The 18,222-nt window shown below is 43.3% G+C and overlaps 1 protein-coding gene across 6 annotated transcripts in view; it reads left to right on the top strand.

The window, feature by feature from the left end:
• Positions 1-18,222, top strand: part of TPD52 (tumor protein D52) — a 224,365-nt gene that overhangs the window by 70,012 nt on the left and 136,131 nt on the right. For 2 of the 6 annotated variants that reach the window (XM_049700199.1, XM_049700197.1), the window contains exon 1: positions 6,947-7,100. The exons of 2 other annotated variants lie outside the window; for them this stretch is intronic. In XM_049700199.1, coding sequence (XP_049556156.1) covers positions 6,962-7,100 — 139 coding nt within the window. In that variant the 5' untranslated portion in view covers positions 6,947-6,961. Of the gene's footprint in view, positions 1-3,609; positions 3,759-6,889; positions 7,101-18,222 lie in introns of those variants that run through there. 2 more of the 6 variants (XM_033439845.2, XM_049700200.1) reach the window with 2 other exon arrangements.

Below are 18,222 nucleotides of genomic sequence, written 5' to 3'. Positions count from 1 at the left end.
AGCTGGGCCCGTGAGCCATGGCCCTGAGCCTGCGCGTCCGGAGCCTGTGCTCCGCAACGGGAGAGGCCACAACAGTGAGAGGCCCGCGTACCGCAAAAAAAAAAAAAAAAAAAAAAAAAAAAGAATACTAAGACAACAGCTCCATACTCTACCCAGATCATTCACCCACTGCTCACATTGTACCCCATCTGCTCTATCATTCTCACACGCATAGTATTTTATTTTCTGAACCATTAGAGAGAAAGTTGCGTACATCATAGCACTTTGCCCCCAAATCCTTCCATTTGTACTTTCTAGGGAGAGGGATATTCTCTTACATAACCACAGTACAGTTGTAACTGCAGTAAATTCAATATTGATACAATACTTCTATCTCATCTGCCATTGTATTCCAGTTTTTTTAAACTGACCTAGTAATGTCCTTTATAGAATTTCTTTTTTCTCTTTGGTTCAGGACCCAGTCTAGGATTAGATATCATTTCTAGTTGTTATGTCTTTTTAGTCTCCTTCAGTGTGGATCATTTTCATAGCTTTTTATGACATCAACATTTTTGAACAATGCAGCCTCTGCCTCTTTAAAAAAAAAAAAAAGAACCTTTCTCATTTTGGATTTGTCTGATGTTTCCTCATAATCAGATCCAGGTTCTGCATTCTTAGCGTGAATACCTCGTAAGTGTTCAGGGTATCACATTTGAAGATTCATGTCCACCTGCCTCTCGAGTGATAGCAATGTTGATCATCCAGTAAAGGTAGTGTTCAGTTTCTCCCCCGTGTTGTTACTGTATTTTCCATTCCAACACCTAATTAATCTGTGGGGAGGCCCCAAAAGACCACGTATATATCCCACTTATAAAACTTTCTTCCTGATTCTTGCCTGAGTCTCTATGGTGACGGTGGATGCAGTGTTTTTCTCTAAGAGGCTTCCTTCTTCCTCTTTATTGATCTACTTATTATTTGTATGGCATGTTAGTCTGGGTTCTTCAGAGAAATAGACCAATAGGATACCTATATCTATATATCTGCATCTATATCTATAAATAAGAGATTTATTGGAAAGAATTGCCTCACAATTATGAAGCAGAGGAGTCCCAAGTAGTCACAGCTGGAAACCCAGGAAGGTTGATGATATACAGTAATTCCCCCTTGTCTGTGGTTTCACTTTCTGTGCTTTCAGTTACCTGCAATTCTAAAACATTAAATGAAAAATTCCAGAAATAAACAGTTCATAAGTTTTAAAGTGTTCACCGGTCTGAGTAGTGTGGTAAAAACTCGTGCTGTCTCACTCCTCCCCGCCTTTGACGTGAATCAGCCTTTTGTTCAGTGTATCCTGCCCGCTAGTCACTTGGTAGCCAGCTCAGTTATCAGATTGACTGTCACAGTATCACAGAGCTTGTGTTCAAGTAACCCTTGTTTTACTTAATAAAGGCCCCAAAGCACAAAGAGTAGTGATGCTGGCAATTTGGGTATGCCAGAGAGAAGCCTTTAAGTGCTTCCTTTAAGTGAAAAGATGAAAGTTCTCAACTAATTAAGGAAAGAAAAATATTGTATGCTGAGGATGACAAGATCTACGGTAAGAATGAATCTTCTATTTGTGAAATTGTGAAGAAGGAAAAAGAAATTCGTGCTAGTTTTGCTGTTGCATCTCAGACTGCGAAAGTTAACAGCCACAGTGCATGATAAATCCTTAGTTAAGGTGGAAAAGGCATTAAATTTGTATAATAAGGTATTTTGAGAAAGAGAGACCACGTTCACATAACTTTTATTAGTATATTTTTGTAATCATTCTATTATTAATTATTGTTAATCTCTTCCTGTGCCTAATTTATAAATTAAACTTTATCATAGGTATGTATGTATAGGAAAATTTCTCATGGTTTCTGCCCCCATTGGGGGTCTTGAAACGTATTCTTTACTAATAAGGGGGGCACTCCTCTACTTCTAGTTTGAGTCTGAAGGCCTGAGAATCGGGAAAGATGACGGTGTAAATTTCATTACAAGTCCAAGTCCAGACACAGAAGACTGATATCTCAGCTCGAAGACAGTCAGGCAGAGAGAGTGACTCTTCTGTTCAAGCCTTCAACAGATTGGATGAAGCACATCCACTTTGGGGAGGGCAGTCTGCTTTACTCAGTTTACCGATTAAAGTGTTAATCTTGTCCACAAACACCTTCACGGACGCAACTACAAGAATGTTTAATCAAATATCTGGGTACCTCATGATCCAGTCAAATGGACACATGCAGTTAACCATTGGATATGGACTCTTGGACTCCTATTTTTAATGGTTTATAATCCACTGCTATCCTTAATTATGTTGGTGATCAAATTGTCCTGTATTTGGCCAGCTGGCTGCTGTGTCATTATGACACGTTCACAGGATCTGATATCTGTGGCCTGGCACTCCTGTTGGGCAATTGCATCGTCTGTCTGTGTGCCCTGTAAGCTCCCTCCAAGTAAATTTTTGTGTGTTATATAGCTTTTCTGTAGACTATCTCTTGAACTCTTTCAGAATTAGGGAGAACCTGCCTAGACATATTTGAATGATGTGTTAACAGGCAGGTGGAAACTTAATATTGTTTGTAGTCATTAGTACTTAACTCCGTTTCCATTTGCACTAACAGGAGTCATCCAGTGGGTTATTGCTCTGTGGTGTATACTTTACTGGCTGGAATATTAACTTCTGAGCTGCCCATGGGTGCCCTCTGCTGGCACTGCAGTGCATACACACTTCTCTGGGATTTCTCCTCTGCCCACTTTCTCTTTTGGTTGATTGGTCTCTCCAATTATCACGCAATTATGGATCATGCAGTGCAGACAGTTTTGGAACCTGCTTTGTTTACTGATATCAAGAATATCTTTCCCTGTAAATATATACATTTCTACATCATCATGTTCATGTTTGCATAGTTTTCTATTACGTGAATGTTCTATTTAGCATTTAAATAATCCACTTCTAGGAAGCATTTGTAGTCTTTATTTTTTCTATTTTATACAGCACTAAAGTGGACATTCCTTGTATACAAACCATTCATATGTGACTTATTAAGTTAAACTTGATAAGTGGATAGGAATTTGACAGGTAAAAATATAGGGAAAAGAGACTAGTTCGAGAAAATTGCATAGGCCAAGTTTAGGATGTATTCAAGCAATAGGAAAATCAGGTTTGGCTGAAACATGGTGGGGTAATAGTGCGAGATGGTTGGAAAGTAGGTATTGTAGGATTCTTTCTATTGAACTGATAGACTCCAACTCCAACCGTAAGTGAAGCAGAATCGAAATTTCTCTGTTTAATAACTGGGAACCCCAGGGCAGCTGGATCTAGGGACTCAGATGCTCTTGCTCTGTCCCTTTGCTGTCACCGATTGTCCCTCTGTCCCTTCCCAGATTCTCTTGCCTGTTGGCATGGGGACAGAAAGAGCTCTCAGCTCCCCCAGCTGGACATATGGGAAGAGTCACTTTCTCCCATTACTCATTGAGTAAACATCAGGGAAGGTCTGTAGTTGGTGCTTTTGGGGGTCAGATGTCTACCCGTAGACTAGTCCCTGTGAGCACGGGAATGGGGTGTCTGCATGGGCCAGATCTGAAGCGCTAGCCCACACCTGTGCCCAGGGGCAGAGGCCGGAACCACGGAAGACTCTCCCCCAGGAACCCTGTGGAGAAGGTGAAGCGGGATTCTTCAAGGAAAAGAGGGTGCTAAAGAGACAAACAGGAGATGTCTGCCACACTGCGGGGCGCTGGTCCGTACTGGAACGCTTCAGGTAGGTCCGCAGTCGGTGCGGTCAGTGACGAACGAAAAGAGGGAAAGGATGAAAAAGGCATATTATGTGTACACGTTGGATGAAGAGCTCTTGGTGGTACTTCAGTATAGAGGTGGAAAACGTGGAGGTGATTCCTCTTGCCTGGACTGTGGCAGTAGACTCTGAGTCCCCCCTCTTTTTTTTTTTTTTAATAATTAATTAATTAATTTTTGGCTGCATTGGATCTCTGTTGCTGTGCACGGGCTTCTCATTGTGGTGGCCTCTCCTGCCGCGGAGCACAGGCTCTAGGCGCACGCGCTCCAGCAGTTGTGGCACATGGGCCCAGCTGCTCCACGGCGTGTGGGATCCTCCCAGTGAGTCCCCCCTCTTTTAGCCTCTTTCTGTCTACAGTGCATCCTATACACTGTTTCCAGAGTCATCTTTATAAAACATTTCATCCTGTTTCCCCCTGGCTCAAACGCCTTCTGTGGCTTTTTTTGCACATTATATTAAGTATAAAAATTTGTCACTCAGGGTCTTTAATGGTCTGTCCCTAAGCTACACTTCCATTTTTTATATCTTACAGCTCCCTTCTACTTAGTTTGTGAATCTTGAGCCTACGGAATTTTTTTGCCATTCCATTAACATATCCCATGCTTTTCCCACCCCTGGTTCGCTGTTGTTATTTTCCTTACGTGCTAGAATGTATTGACTGCGACCTGACTGGAGAACTACAGCTGGTTCAAAGAGACAGATTTTACATAACGGTCCTAAGATTATACCTAAGCAAGTAGAGTAAAAATTTGAGACATCATTTAAATTCTGAATGCTCATGTTTATAAATAAGGCATGCAGTGTCTGCATAAGCTGTTATTTCCTTTCTTCACTCCACGTGGGTTAGAGCGAGGACAGCAGTCCAGAATGCAGCCCCTGCCCTGGAGGGAAGGCTGTCCGGGCCCAGAGGGACTGGCAGGTGGACACATCACATCCTGTGTGCTGCTGGCGGAAGGGAGAGCTGGAGAAGGCAGGGCTTCCGAGAAGAGATGGCGTTTCTGCCTGAGTCTTGAAAGACGAATGAGCTTAGCAGGCAGAAAAAAGGCAGCATTTCAGGCAGAGGGTGTAGCATGGGGGTCCACACCAAAGATCAAGGACATGGGAATTTTGAGGGTTCTGAGGAGCTTGGAGGTGGCTGCGGCTTGCTCTGTTACCTGTGTCGGTGCTAATATCTTTTATCTTAGTTCCGGCTGCTGTAATAAGTTACCACAGAATTGGGAGGCTTATAACAACAGACATTTGTTTCTCACAGTTCTGGAGGCTGGGAAGTTCAAGGTTGGTTGATTTGATCCTGGTGAGAGCCCTTTTCCTGTTGGCAGATGGCTCTCGTCTTGCGTCCTCGTGTGGTGGAGAGAGAGCTCGAGTTAGCTCTCCTTCTTTTTTTGGGAAGACACTAATCCCATCAGGGGCCCAATCCTCTTGGCCTCATCTAAACCTAATCATCTCCTAATACCATCATATTGGGGGTTAGGGATTCAACATATGCATTGTGAAGAGACACAAACGATCAGCCTGTAACACTTTCTAACACTTGTGGCTCAAGGAGGAAGCATGAGAATGGAGAAATGTTTTTTTCCACCAGTGATTTGGTGACCACGTGTAGAGTGTTGAAAGGGTCAGGGGCCCCATTAACCACAGCTAATCCAAGAACGTAACTGTGATGCCTGCCCTATCTCCGTAAGAGATACTATGGATTTCAAGAAACCAGCCAACTCATTTTTTCCAATAATAAGAAACCATTTATTCTATTTCTAAATATAGAATAAACAGCATTTATAGTTGCCCAAATTTTGGTATCTCTTAGGAGAAAAACACAGGTTGATTTTTTGTTGTTGTTGTTAAAACTAAATAAAAACTTAGATAGACTTGCCAAAAATAGAGTACAATTGAGACTAACAGAAAAAAAAATAGAAGATAACTCTTAAGATGAATATAGACTGTCTTGGTGCATATATATTTTATACACTAGCCACAGATTGTTTTTTTTCATGCTTAAAATATTTTGTTTCATATTTGCTTCCAATCCAGGGACACTATATTGAGTTCCCGTTTTATCAGGTGGATTTGAAAAGGTAGAACACGGCCTTTTTTTTTGTTATGCAGTAACAGACCATCTCCCGCCTACGGGAGGGGTTGCTTTTATTTTCACCTCTTTAATATGAGCTGAGCCACGTGGGTGAAAGCAGCAGGAACCGTAAATGCTGTCGCTCTGGCAAAGGCCAGGGTTAGCTCAGAAAGGGTCTGTGAAGAGGCTGGGAAGCGGATCTGGTGACTTAGAAGTTTTGTTTTATTAGCCAACCAGGACGGTTGCTGTGCAGGTCGTGTTCGCACCCAGGCTATTGCCACCCCTGCAGGCCTGACCTTGGTTAACAAGGAAGGGGCAGGGGGATCTGGGCGCTTCACCTGCAGGGCTTTTCTTCTCTTGAGACGGAAACACCATCTTTGCAGAAAAGGGAAGGGAAGGGAAGGAAAAGAAAAGAGAGGAAGACAAGTCAGACTGACATTTTTGTTACACTAAAGCCAGACGTTGCTTTAGATAAAGTCATCTTGGAAATGGAGGTTTAGTTCTCTACCAAGCCACACACAGAAAGCCGGTCGCTTAACCAGGAAGCTTGGCTCTCAGGACTCCACTCTAATCCAGGGTGGAAAAAAAGTAGCCCCCAGATGGCATTTGTGGGAGATTACTGGCTGGTAATCCTTCCTTGTCCTAGAAGATTAAGTCTGCCCTGGTGTAGTTGTGGTCAGCTGAGTGAGTGATTTAAAAAAATAATAAATTGTGGTTTCTTGTCAATCTGCCAGTGTCTGACATTTGCTTGAACTGTTTGTACATCGGGGCCATGTTGCGGCACCAGGTCCTCCTTTGTTTATTGAAGAAAACTCCAGCAAGCTTGGTTTCCTGTCCAGGTTGTTGGTTGTTGGCTGAAATGAACAGCAGGTGGTGACTAGAGCCTTTCCTCAGGTTGCTGGGGAGAAGTCATTTATTAAACAGCCCTCTTGTCCCAAGGGCGTGACGGCTGCACCTGGGCCAGGAAGCCAAGCTCTCAGAAACCTGGGCTTGATTTTTTTCGCGAGGTTGCCCAGTGCAGTGATCCGAGGGAATACGGGCAGAGCAGCGCTCAACCGAGGAAGAGCAGGCGGTGATAGAACTATGCGTTCTGCACTCATCTGGAATGGACAGTAGAGAGATGGATTTTTACGAGGACTACCAGTCCCCGTTTGATTTTAACACAGGAGTGAACAGAAACTATCTCTACCTGTCTCCTAGTGGAAATACATCCCCACCAGGATCACCTACTCTTCAGAAGTTTGGTAACTACTAGTTTTCTAAAGTTAAGTTTGCTGTAATGAAACCTGTACACAACTTGGGATTTGCCGGGCCTTAAAATTCTTAGTGTAAAAAGGTACCGGGATATTGCTCTGTTGCCACTGGTTCGTGAAGCTGCTACAGATTCCAAGCAGAGAGCTAGATGGCTCATTAAATATTTAGAATATATGTTATATATTTAAATATATATAAATAAATGGGAACTTAGATTTTATTTTATTTATTTTTTAATCTTGTATTGGAGTGTAGTTGATTTACAGTGTTGTGTTAGTTTCAGGTGTACCGCAGAGGGATTCAGTTATACATATACATATATCTATTCTTTTGCGGATTCTTTTCCCATACAGGATATTACAGAATATTGAGTAGGTTTTAAAGGTAGAACTATTTGTATGGGCATTGGAGGTCTTCTGATCACTTAGAGTTCATTGAGCTGATAAATAACAAAAATGGGGGAATCCGAACACTTCTGGTCACCTATGTAATTTATGAAGATCCGCCCTCCCCCCCATCTTGTCTTTGCGAAAATGAGGCTTAAGCATCTGAAACACTGACTAAATTCAAGGTTCTGCTAAGGGAGGGCCTGGATTTTGTTCTGGAATACTGTGAGCAACATGCAGAGATATCCAGGTGAGAGATTTTAAGAGAAAAACTCAAAGCTGCTAGACCTTTGGAAGCAGTCATTGCTTCCCAGGTGCTGCTCTAAGATTGCTCTGCAGGCCCGGAGCCACCATCAAGGAAGGGCTCAGTTTATCGGTACCGGCAGCACGGAGCTGGAAGCAGCCTTGGCCACGTCCAGGCCAATCCCCTCACTTTACAGCTAACACTTGGAGACGGTTAAACGACCTCTGTGACTTGCCAGAGAGGTAAGCAGATTTTCCTAGAAGTTAATGTTTCCCTTACTAACGAAGAGTAGGTCACATTTCTCTCTTCTTAAGCTTAAAAAGTGGGTAAATTAGGAAAAAGATGATAAAGGCCACAACACGAAACCTAGTTGTAAGTATTTTGGGGAGCACGCTAAAGCAGCATGCCTCTCGCCATTGGTCACAATCCGTGGCCACCTGTGGGGGTGTAGTTTGGATTTCCAGGAATGGAAAATTGTTGACAGTAACAGGGTAGAGCTGATCTCCAGCAGTTGGGGACTGGCAGGCAGCAGCTGGGTGCCTGCCCACAAAGGATGACCTCCTCCATCCTCACCTCTCAGTCCTATGTGTAGGAAATGCTTCAAGAGCAACACACAGTAGGAAGTTAGAGCTCAATGACAGAGTGAAGCCTAAGTGACATTGGCCGTGGGAGCTGGGACCGTAGTGACCTGACCTCAGTTAGATCTTGGTGATCAGTGTGCAAGGCTTCGAGAGTCCCAGGAGGATTCTGCCGCTCGTTTGAGGTATCTCTCAGTCTTTTTATGTCTCTGTTCCACCTCCTTTTACTTTTCCCAGCTGTAGTATTTGCTGCCTTTGGATGTTTTCTGTTAAAACAGAAGCAGTGGGTAGGGTTGAGTGTGTCTCTAGGCAAATTTTGAACAATTACCTCCCCAATTCCTACTAGCAATCTGTAAGAGTCTGGGCTCATGGGATTAGACACAGAATGATTAAAAAAAAAAGAAAAAGCAGTGAACAACAAAAACTGAAAACAAACTCGTGTACCCACCAGTGCTCATGAGATTTATTAGTTTGTGATAATTAAAAAAAAAGGAACAGTGGAGAGAGCAGTAAAACAAACAGAAACCCCCATAAGCAGTCACCTAGTAAGAACATGGTGATTCTAAAATAAGCGAATCAAAGTGGGGATCTCCAGTCTCTGTGCCCAGGACTACTCGGGGCGCAAGAAGCTTGCAAATCTGTTTGAACATCAAATGTGAGGCGTAGATGGAATGAGTACTGTCTTCTGTATGTGTGCAGCCTTTGTATTTCTAGATAGGAGTGCTTAGGATGGATTCCTACATTATAAATCCATTTAAAAGCTCACGTGGCTATTGACCACTACGCATTTTCCTAATCAGCAGACAAGTAGTACAAAAAAAGGACTGATGTTAAAAGGAATCATAGGGCTTCCCTGGTGGCGCAGTGGTTGAGAGTCTGCCTGCCGATGCAGGGGACACGGGTTCGTGCCCCGGTCTGGGAAGATCCCACGTGCCGCGGAGCGGCTGGGCCCGTGAGCCATGGCCGCTGGGCCTGCGCGTCCGGAGCCTGTGCTCCGCAATGGGAGAGGCCACAACAGTGAGAGGCCCGTGTACCGCAAAAAAAAAAAAAAAAAAAAAAGGAATCATACTCAGAAAGGCTGGCAACACTGATCTGAAAAACATATTCTTTGATATTTATCCAAAATGCCATCATGGGGCAAATGAGAAGGTAACAAGATTTAATCTGTGGGTAGAATGTTCCTCAGAAGCAATCTGAGTGAAGGACAGGATGAGGGCCAGTGCCTGGAACAAGAAGAGGTCTTTTATCAGGGACTTTAAAACTCTCTTGGTACAGCCAGCCCACGTTCAGAAATGCCATATACTTCTTGATCCACAACTCTCATAGATACAAATGTCAATAGCTGAAGCAGAATCCTGTGAAACAGAACTTATCCTTACTATGTGTGATGTACTCTGATATCTTATTCCATTTCTTCTTTTAAAAATGCTCATTTGGTACTGCTAAATGGATTTCACAGTGCATAGTTTGAAAAACACCGATTTCAGATTCTGGAATACAAAGCTCCATTAGGGGGGTCAGTCTTTTGTTCACTGCTTTTCCCCCAGCACCTGGAACAGTGCTTGACAGCTGTGGTTCAACAAGTATTGTTGGTTGAATGAATGAGTGAATGAATGAATGAATGAAATGAAACTGGCAAAGAGTAAATCACACTGCAGTTCATTTTACAGATGTGAACATGGAGGCCAAGAGAGGTGTTAAGTCCCCGAATCACAAAGTTTAGCCTAAGTCGGGACTCATACTCACCCTCAGTTCTCAAACCAGTGTGTTTTTTTTTTCCTTTGGTTTGTTTGTTTTTTGATCACAGGAAATCTCCACCTGTCTGGTAACGGATATCATACAACAGGTTAATCATTTAAGGCCTAACCTTTCCTTTGGTCAAGGGTCTTAAGTGGGGTAGTTTGTTGATTCCTCATGTGCTGCTTGGACCTGAACTTCCCATGTTGCCATGCGGTCAGCAGAGTGGCCTCACAGCTGGTTTCCTTGGCTGCGTTTTTCTCTTCCATCCTGTGAACATCTACAAGGAAAACTTCCCAAATGTTATTTATGTAGACTCACTCTTTCTCTTAAGGATTTTCTAACGTACAGAAAGATGCAGCCCTAGTTTATAAAAAAAACCCCTTTGGTTATTTCTAGTGGTTTCAGGAAATAGGAACCATTTAAAACTCTGACATTTTAGTTTCGTGCTGTCGTATTTGAAACTCTAACAACACGGGAAAAACTCGAACTGAAATGTCCTTTTCATTCTCTTTTATACCCCTTCTTGATTTCTACTCTGTGCCATTCTCTCTTCTTTTTAGGGAAGGAGTCATCACTTCTTGAAAGTTTTTCAGGATTGTCAAGGTCTTAAATATCAAATATATGGTTTACAAAATAAAAATCTGAGCAGAATTGAAGAGATGTAGAACCTTCTTATTCCTACAGAGGAGATTTGAGGATGGAGTGACTTCCCCGTTGGGGATCCCCAAATTCCTCCATGGCTGACCTTTCACCCCCTTTCATGGAGTGCCCCAGTTTTGCCAGTTTTACACTTGATTGGGGCTGTGGGGACAGATGGCTCTGAAATAATTGGCTAAAGATTTTTTTTCCTCTTTCTCTCTTTTTTTTTTTGTTTTTTTAAGATGAAAGAGATTCAAGGGTCAGTTTAAGAATATCTGGAGAGAGGTTAACTGGTTTTATCAATATGATTCTGGATACAAATTTTAAAGATTCTTGGTATGGTGAAAACTGCATGCTGTGGGATTGGTTCTAACTCTTGGAACTCCAGCAAGTGTGTTGGGAAATAAAACCTTGAGATAAATTCTTTCCTCATTAACAAAGAATGTGTTCTTCATTATGTTTCTTACACACTTGTGTTAATTAGGACTTTAAAATTGTTTCTATATTAACCATAATTAGTTATTCATCTTTACAATATATTGCAGATCCAAAAAAAAAAAATCTGGAGAGGCACATGAAACATTTGAAAATACGAATATGTTCTCCCTTTGCTGTCTTTTCTTCCTCCTCCACTCTTCCTGGGAAGTGAAGTTCGGGGAGGGTGACCTTTTTTCTTGGGCAGGAAGTTGACTGCTGCGTCAGGCCCTGTTTTCAGAGTTGAGTCCCAGGAGCACGGTGGCCCGTCTGGCCAGAGAGCTCTCTTCCCCCTTTTGCGTTGGTGCTGTCTGCCTCCCCTCCCCGGCTTGCAGGAATTTCCTCTTTGATGACCCTGTCACTGCCCAGTTCATCTCCTGGGTTCCTGGGTCGCCCCCCTGGGTGGAGTGACTCGAGTTTCCTCAGCTTTCTTGTTGCTTGCTGTCTCCACGACAATCACTCCACTCATTTTTCTCTCCTAAGGTTTTACTGTTCTCACCATGAGCAAATATGGGAAAATCACAGCCTTAAGGAGTATCAAGGTTTCACAGCCCGTGCTCCTGAATCTTTCTTCTGAAAATAATCAATGTCAAATAGCAGGTGTCAGAGGCTCCCTTGCCCGAAGTCAGTGGGGAACTTTTGCCCCCCTGTGGGCATTTGGCCACATCTGGAGGAGATTTCAAGATGGTTTGGTTGCTACTGCTGGGTGCAGGAGGGGCTGCTGCAGACACTGAGTGGGTGGATGCCTGGGATGCCCATGGGACGCTGCATAGGATACCCCCTGCCAAGAACTGTCCTGCTCTAAATGTCCACCATGTCACAGTTGGGAAGCCTCGTCTTAAGTGGATCCTTTGCTTTTAGGGTCTCTTAAGGATAACCACTTTGGTGTGAGGACCTCCAAGTATTCCTCCCCCCTTCTGGATTTTGTTACATCCGGAAACAAAGAATAAGGCACAGAAAGTTGGAGCCCCAAGCACAGACCTTTAAGGGGAAAAATTTTTATCTTGTGATCTTTGTGGATATGACCACTAAAGATATTTTGAACTATATGTTTTATATATATATATATTTTTTTTGTTGTTGTTGTTGTTATCTCTAGGTTAAAAAAAGGGGCTGCATATTTCTTCTTGGATATGCTTAAAGAAAACAACCCCAGAGACTGAAGTTTCTTATTCTTCCTCTTGTCTTAAAGCCATCGTTGCCTCTTTGAAGACTGTGTAAGGGAGGTGTATACAGTTTTACTTTCCAGAGAAGCTTCTAGGCCTTGATTATCCTCTTACAAATTCTCCCTTGGGTAGACAGTGTTAACATTCAGAGTTCAGTAGCCGATACCTTACACTTCTCTTGTGGCACCTTCTTCCCTCCTAACTGAATGTTCCTGGAGGTGGCTGATGTTATATTCTTCCTGCTCTGAGACCATTAGCGCCCCACCTATTCAACCACGGAGCGTTTGCCGTGTACACACCTTCTGTGTAACGTGAAGGTAGGTGCCCTGCTCCAAATGGTAGCAATCTATTAGATTATGTATGACACAGAGTTGCATTGCTTCAGAAAAGTGACATTTTACGTCTGTTTTAAATAGGTAAACCTTTTTAGGTGAAAGCAGTGAAGTGAGAATGAAATACATAAAATAAAAAGAGGGGCAAGGTAGACCAGGATGGGAGACGGGGATCCTATCTCTCCCTCTGACTCCACGGGGTGCCTTCCTACAATTCATTCATTCAGAGAGTATTGCTGAGTATCTCCTGTGTGCCAGACACCCTGCACCAGATACTGTGCGGGGCCGAAGCTACGTGTTCGGAGCGCAGTGCTAAGGTCAAATACTGCCCAGCTGGCTGTGTTCTAAGTACAGCAGGCAATATACAGAGGGGTATTAGGCCCAGAGCAGCCCGGGCCACCAGGTCTGGAGAATTTCCTCCAAGAGCAGGAGACTTTTCCTACTGGTTTATTGAAATGAATGGGACTTGGAAATAAGGAGAGGGTTTCAGGAAGAGAAAATAACATGTGCAAAGACAGAAAGGAGAGCATGATGTGGAAAGAGAGGATGGAGGTGGTTGTACGACATCGTGAATGTAATTAATGCCGCTGACCTTCATGCTTAAAAATGGTTAAGATGGCAAATGGTATGTTATATATTTTACCATAATAAAAAAATAAGAGGGGAAAAATAAGTAGGGAAGGCAGCTTATCTTAACTTACTTCTTAATACGTTCCTTAAAAAAAATAAACCCGTCAAATAACATGTTTGCAGAGGAACTGCAGTTTGGAAGATGCAGTGAGCGCACGGGGTGGGTGTGGGCGTGAGGACAGTAGCAGGAGATGGGATAGGTGGGCTCCAGATTGTCAAGAGCAGTGAGCTTTACTAGCAGGTAGGCAGCCATACAAGGACGTATGGCAGGCAAGGAGTGCCGTGGTCAGAGTCATGTTTAGAAAGATCCCTCTGTTGGCAGGGCAGTGAATGGATTGGAGGGGACAGAGACCATCAAGTAGCTTTGGGGGCAAGAATCTAAGCAAAACATGGGAAGAGCCTTGACTAAGGCAGTGGTAGTGGGATTGGTGGTGGAGGGTGAAGTGGACTCCTTGGGAGAGGGAGATGGAGGTGCATCTCAGAGAGGTAGGAAAAAACGCAGGGAGGACAGGGGGAGGTATCAGGACCGGAGACTTCAGAGTGAGGTTCAGTCTGCGCTACCTAGAGATGTCACATGAGATCGTGACGGAGGACTGTCCTTAGCTGAAGGGGCGGAGGAGGGGCAGATGCTGACGGAGGGGTTGGAGAGTGATGGGAAGTGAGGAAGTAAGCCTTGTGAATCAAGCGTCGTGGAGGAGGAGAGAGGAAATCGCCAGGACGACATGTAGGACCCAGGAAGGTGAAACAGCAAATCCTTATCGAACACTGAGTATGTGCCCACCCTTGATTTCGTGGTCCTTTAAAACATTCTTATAAAAAGAGAGCTAGGTGGAATTATTGCCTTTTAATTTATTTATTTATTTTTTTGCGGTACGCGGGCCTCTCACTGTCGTGGCCTCTCCCATTGCGTAGCACAGGCTCCGGACGCGCAGGCTCAGCGGCCATGGCTCGTGGGCCCGGCCGCTCCGCGACATGTGGGATCTTCCCGGACCAGGGCACGAACCCGCGTCCACCTGCATCGGCAGGCGTACTCCCAACCACTGCGCCACCAGGGAAGCCCCTGCCTTTTTATTTTTTAAACAGGTAACGGGGTTTGGGGCTCAGTGTCCTGGGGCTCAGTTCCCTGGGGCTACCATAACAAAGTGCCCCAGACCGAGCAGCTTAAAACAACAGAAATTTATTATTTTTACGGTTTTGGAGGCTGGAAGTCCAAAATCAAGGTGTCAGCGGGGCCATGCTCCCTCTGGAACCTGCAGGGACATCCTTCCTTGCCTCTTCCTAGCTCCCCGCTGGTAACCCCTGGCTTGCTTTGGCTGGCAGCTGCATCTCTCCAGTCTCTGCCCTCCAGCATCACACAGCGTGCTCCCTGTGTCTCTGTGCGCTCTGGGTCTTTACATGATGTTCTCTCTGGGTCCCAGTGTTCAGACTTCCTTTTACTTATAAGGACATCAGCCACTGGATCAGAGCCCACCTAAATCCAGTATGATATCATCTTGATTACATCTGCAACAACCCGGTTTCCAAATAAAGACACATTTATGGGTCCTGGGAGTTGGAAGTAGAAGGTATCTTTTTTGGGGGGGTGGGGGAGACGTAAGTCAACCCACAACACCATCTAGTTTTAAAAATCTCTGCCCTGTGTTTCCTGTCTTTACGCAGTGAAGTGTTTGGATTTAAATGATCCAAAATTCTTTTCAGATCTAAAAGTGTATGAAAATGGTTAAAATTTTTTCGTTGATAATCATAGAAAGTCTTGAAGGGAAATAGTTGGCCTTGATTGGAAAAAAAAAAAAGGTGAAAGATGAAGAACTGAAGGGAAGAGAGAACTGCTTAGGGTTCCACTATAGGGGCTGCACCCACCACACCTGAGCAGGGAGGTACCCACCAAACTCTCAACTGTGGCTTAGTTTTATTGTAGGTTCTAAATATGTATCAAAAAAGCTTTACTTCCTTCCCTGGTTGAAATTTTTGGGACTCTGTAGCAAATGGATGGCTATGCATGGGGTGGGAGGAGAGTGGAGAAAAGAGAAACTTAGTTGGAACAAATCTTTAGCAAATAAGTCAGTTCAAGTGAAATATTTATGAACGTTTGCTTTATTTTGGGCGCTATGAGTCCTGAGATGAAAAGATAAGGGTGTGACGTCAGGACCTTGTTTTCTGGAACTGGAGACTGTTCAAGACTGAAGTCTTTTCCCCATTATTCCTCGTTCTTCCCCACCGTTCTCACTCCTCAGACATGTTTCCACTGAAGCAAAACACTAAGAACTTCATTTTCCTCAAAGTACTAACAAATTCTCTGACGTCCAAAGTATCATGTTTCATCACATCAAAGACACCACAGATTTTACGAATTTTACGATGTACCATTATTTTACGTTTCATTAAGGGAAAAAATTGCTGCAAGTTAAACTAAAAAGCAATGTTTTCACTTAAAATTAGCTTATTTTAAGTGAAAACAAATTTTATTTTAAGTAAAATTGTCACTTAAAATTTTATGCTTATTTTTTTCAGATTTATTCAGACATATACATTGATCATAACACTCCTCTGCATACTTTTTTTTTTTTTTTTTTTTTGCGGTACGCGGGCCTCTCACTGTTGTGGCCTCTCGCATTGCGGAGCACAGGCTCCGGACGCGCAGGCTCAGCGGCCATGGCTCACGGGCCCGGCCGCTCCGCGGCATGTGGGATCTTCCCGGACCGGGGCACGAACCCGTGTCCCCTGCATCGGCAGGTGGACTCTCAACCGCTGCGCCACCAGGGAAGCCCCCGTGCATACTTTTTAAAGTCAGCTCAGTTCAAGTTTTCCTGAAACATCTTCACGTGCATCGCCTGACTTACCTGAGTTCCCTTTCAGTTAGAAATACTCCATGTCTGTTTTATTTATCTTGCTCTCACAAAATGCCTGTGATACAGACTTTCTTAGAAGAGAGGTCTGTGATTTTTCTAAGCCACTGACACCCATTTTGCACATTTTGAGGCACAGCTACAGGTGAGAAACAGCGATGCCACAAGGACTGCCTAGCTGGCTGGCTGTACAATGATCTCCAGTTCAAAGATGTAAAATGTAGAAGAAAAAAATTGTGTCTCAGGACTGAAGGGGCACCGTTCTCCCGGTTCATCCCCATCGCTCCCTTGGCAGTGGGTCTCCCACCTGGGCAGCCAACACTTCTCCTGTCCATGGGCTTCAGGCTCTCCTCCCCAGATGAAACTCTTCAGGGTGATCCCATGCATGCAACTGAAGACAGGCTGGCAATCTGTTTGCAGAACTAGAAGAAGAATTAAGCAAGTGGCTAAAATGTTAGTAACCTGATGGAACGAATTATCACTGATTTGCAGTCACTTGGGCTCGATAATGGTATATGTGACTTTCAAGCCAGGCACCCCGTGTGTTCTCACACTTGCAGGGAACGAAAAGCCCTCTGCTTCCAGCTTCCCTTCTGACCTGCTGTTTGTTCCCCCTGCTCTTTGGAATTTCTCTATGAAAAGTGTACATGAAGGAGTAAGAGTTTAGAGTCAGAAAGACCTGCGTTTTAATTTCTGTGACTCTGGGCACATTACTGGACCTCAGAGAACCTCAGTTTCCTAATGGAAGTAAATACTGCAAATACTGCTTTGCTCATTGGGTGTTGGTTGTAAGATTCTTGCCCTTTTTTTTTTTAGATAATATGTAAATGTGTCTCCCCTCACGGTGGCTGGTATATTAGATCTCAATAAATATGTCATATTTTCTCCCTCTTCTCTGTCTTTTAAAAATAGATTTCTGTCAGACTCTGAGGAGGAACATTAAAATTAACGATCAAATAAGAATTTTTGAATTATTTATAGTTTTTAGTAATCTATATTTAAAAAAAATTTATTGGAATATAGTTGCTTTACAAGGTTGTGTTGGTTTCTACTGTACAGCAAAGTGAATCAGCTATACGTATACATATATCCCCTTTTTTGGATTTCCTTCCCATTTAGGTCACCACAGAGCACTGAGTAGAGTTCCCTGTGCTATACAGTAGGTTCTCATTAGTTATCAGTAATCTATACTGATACACATTTCCATGTCCCAACTTTCATGTTGTGAATGAGAAATTAATATCTTTTTTCCAGCATGCCAGATTCTACCTCTGCAATAAATACTCTACTCTTACTGAACGTATAAGATATGGGATAATACCGAGAAACACATAACAAGGTTTGAGGAAACTATATGGTTGGAAATGATTAAAAGACTGCTTTTGATCTACTCTACCATTTTTTACAGAGCCTTATTTATTATTGCCTCTAGGTATCTCCCAAGTCTGACCTTCAGCCCCCTACTCTTGTCTTTATTTGTGCTTTGTACAATGAATGATTTGAAGTTTTATTTTCACATAAAAATATTCAGGTTCAGAGTCCTAACTCCACCATGTATTCAGGTATGTTACCATGGGCAAGTTGCTTAACCTCTGTAAGCTTCAGTTTCCTCATCTGTAAATGGTGATGGTGATCCTTGTCTCACAGAAGTGTTGCAAGTAAATGATGTAATGTATTGGGACCACTTGGCTCATATTTGGATATAAATAGAATGCACTTTGTGGTGGCGGCTATGGTTATTAATAATTTTCCTAAGTCATCACTGTTAGGTTTTGCAGGTGATTTCGATATCTATGTTTCTGTTCTTCCTTCATGTCCTTAATTTTCCAATTTTTTCCCTAGTCGATGATCCTAAAACAAACCTCGCCTTTAAATTTTAATATTGATAATTTGCTGCCACCTACAGGCTAATATGAAAAAAGCAGAACGTGTAATTACCAGCTTTCTTAGACTGAGTATAAAATCCCAAGGTCATCTTGGAGGTCCCGAAGCTAACTGTGGACAACCCGAGAACGCCCTTTTCTGAGATTCTTATTTTCCCTGGTAGCTCAACTAAATTCTTGATTAATATCAGAAT

The sequence above is a fragment of the Orcinus orca genome, chromosome 17, assembly GCF_937001465.1.
Source record: "Orcinus orca chromosome 17, mOrcOrc1.1, whole genome shotgun sequence".
NCBI lineage: Eukaryota > Metazoa > Chordata > Mammalia > Artiodactyla > Delphinidae > Orcinus > Orcinus orca.
This window is presented reverse-complemented; position numbering and strand designations above follow the sequence as displayed.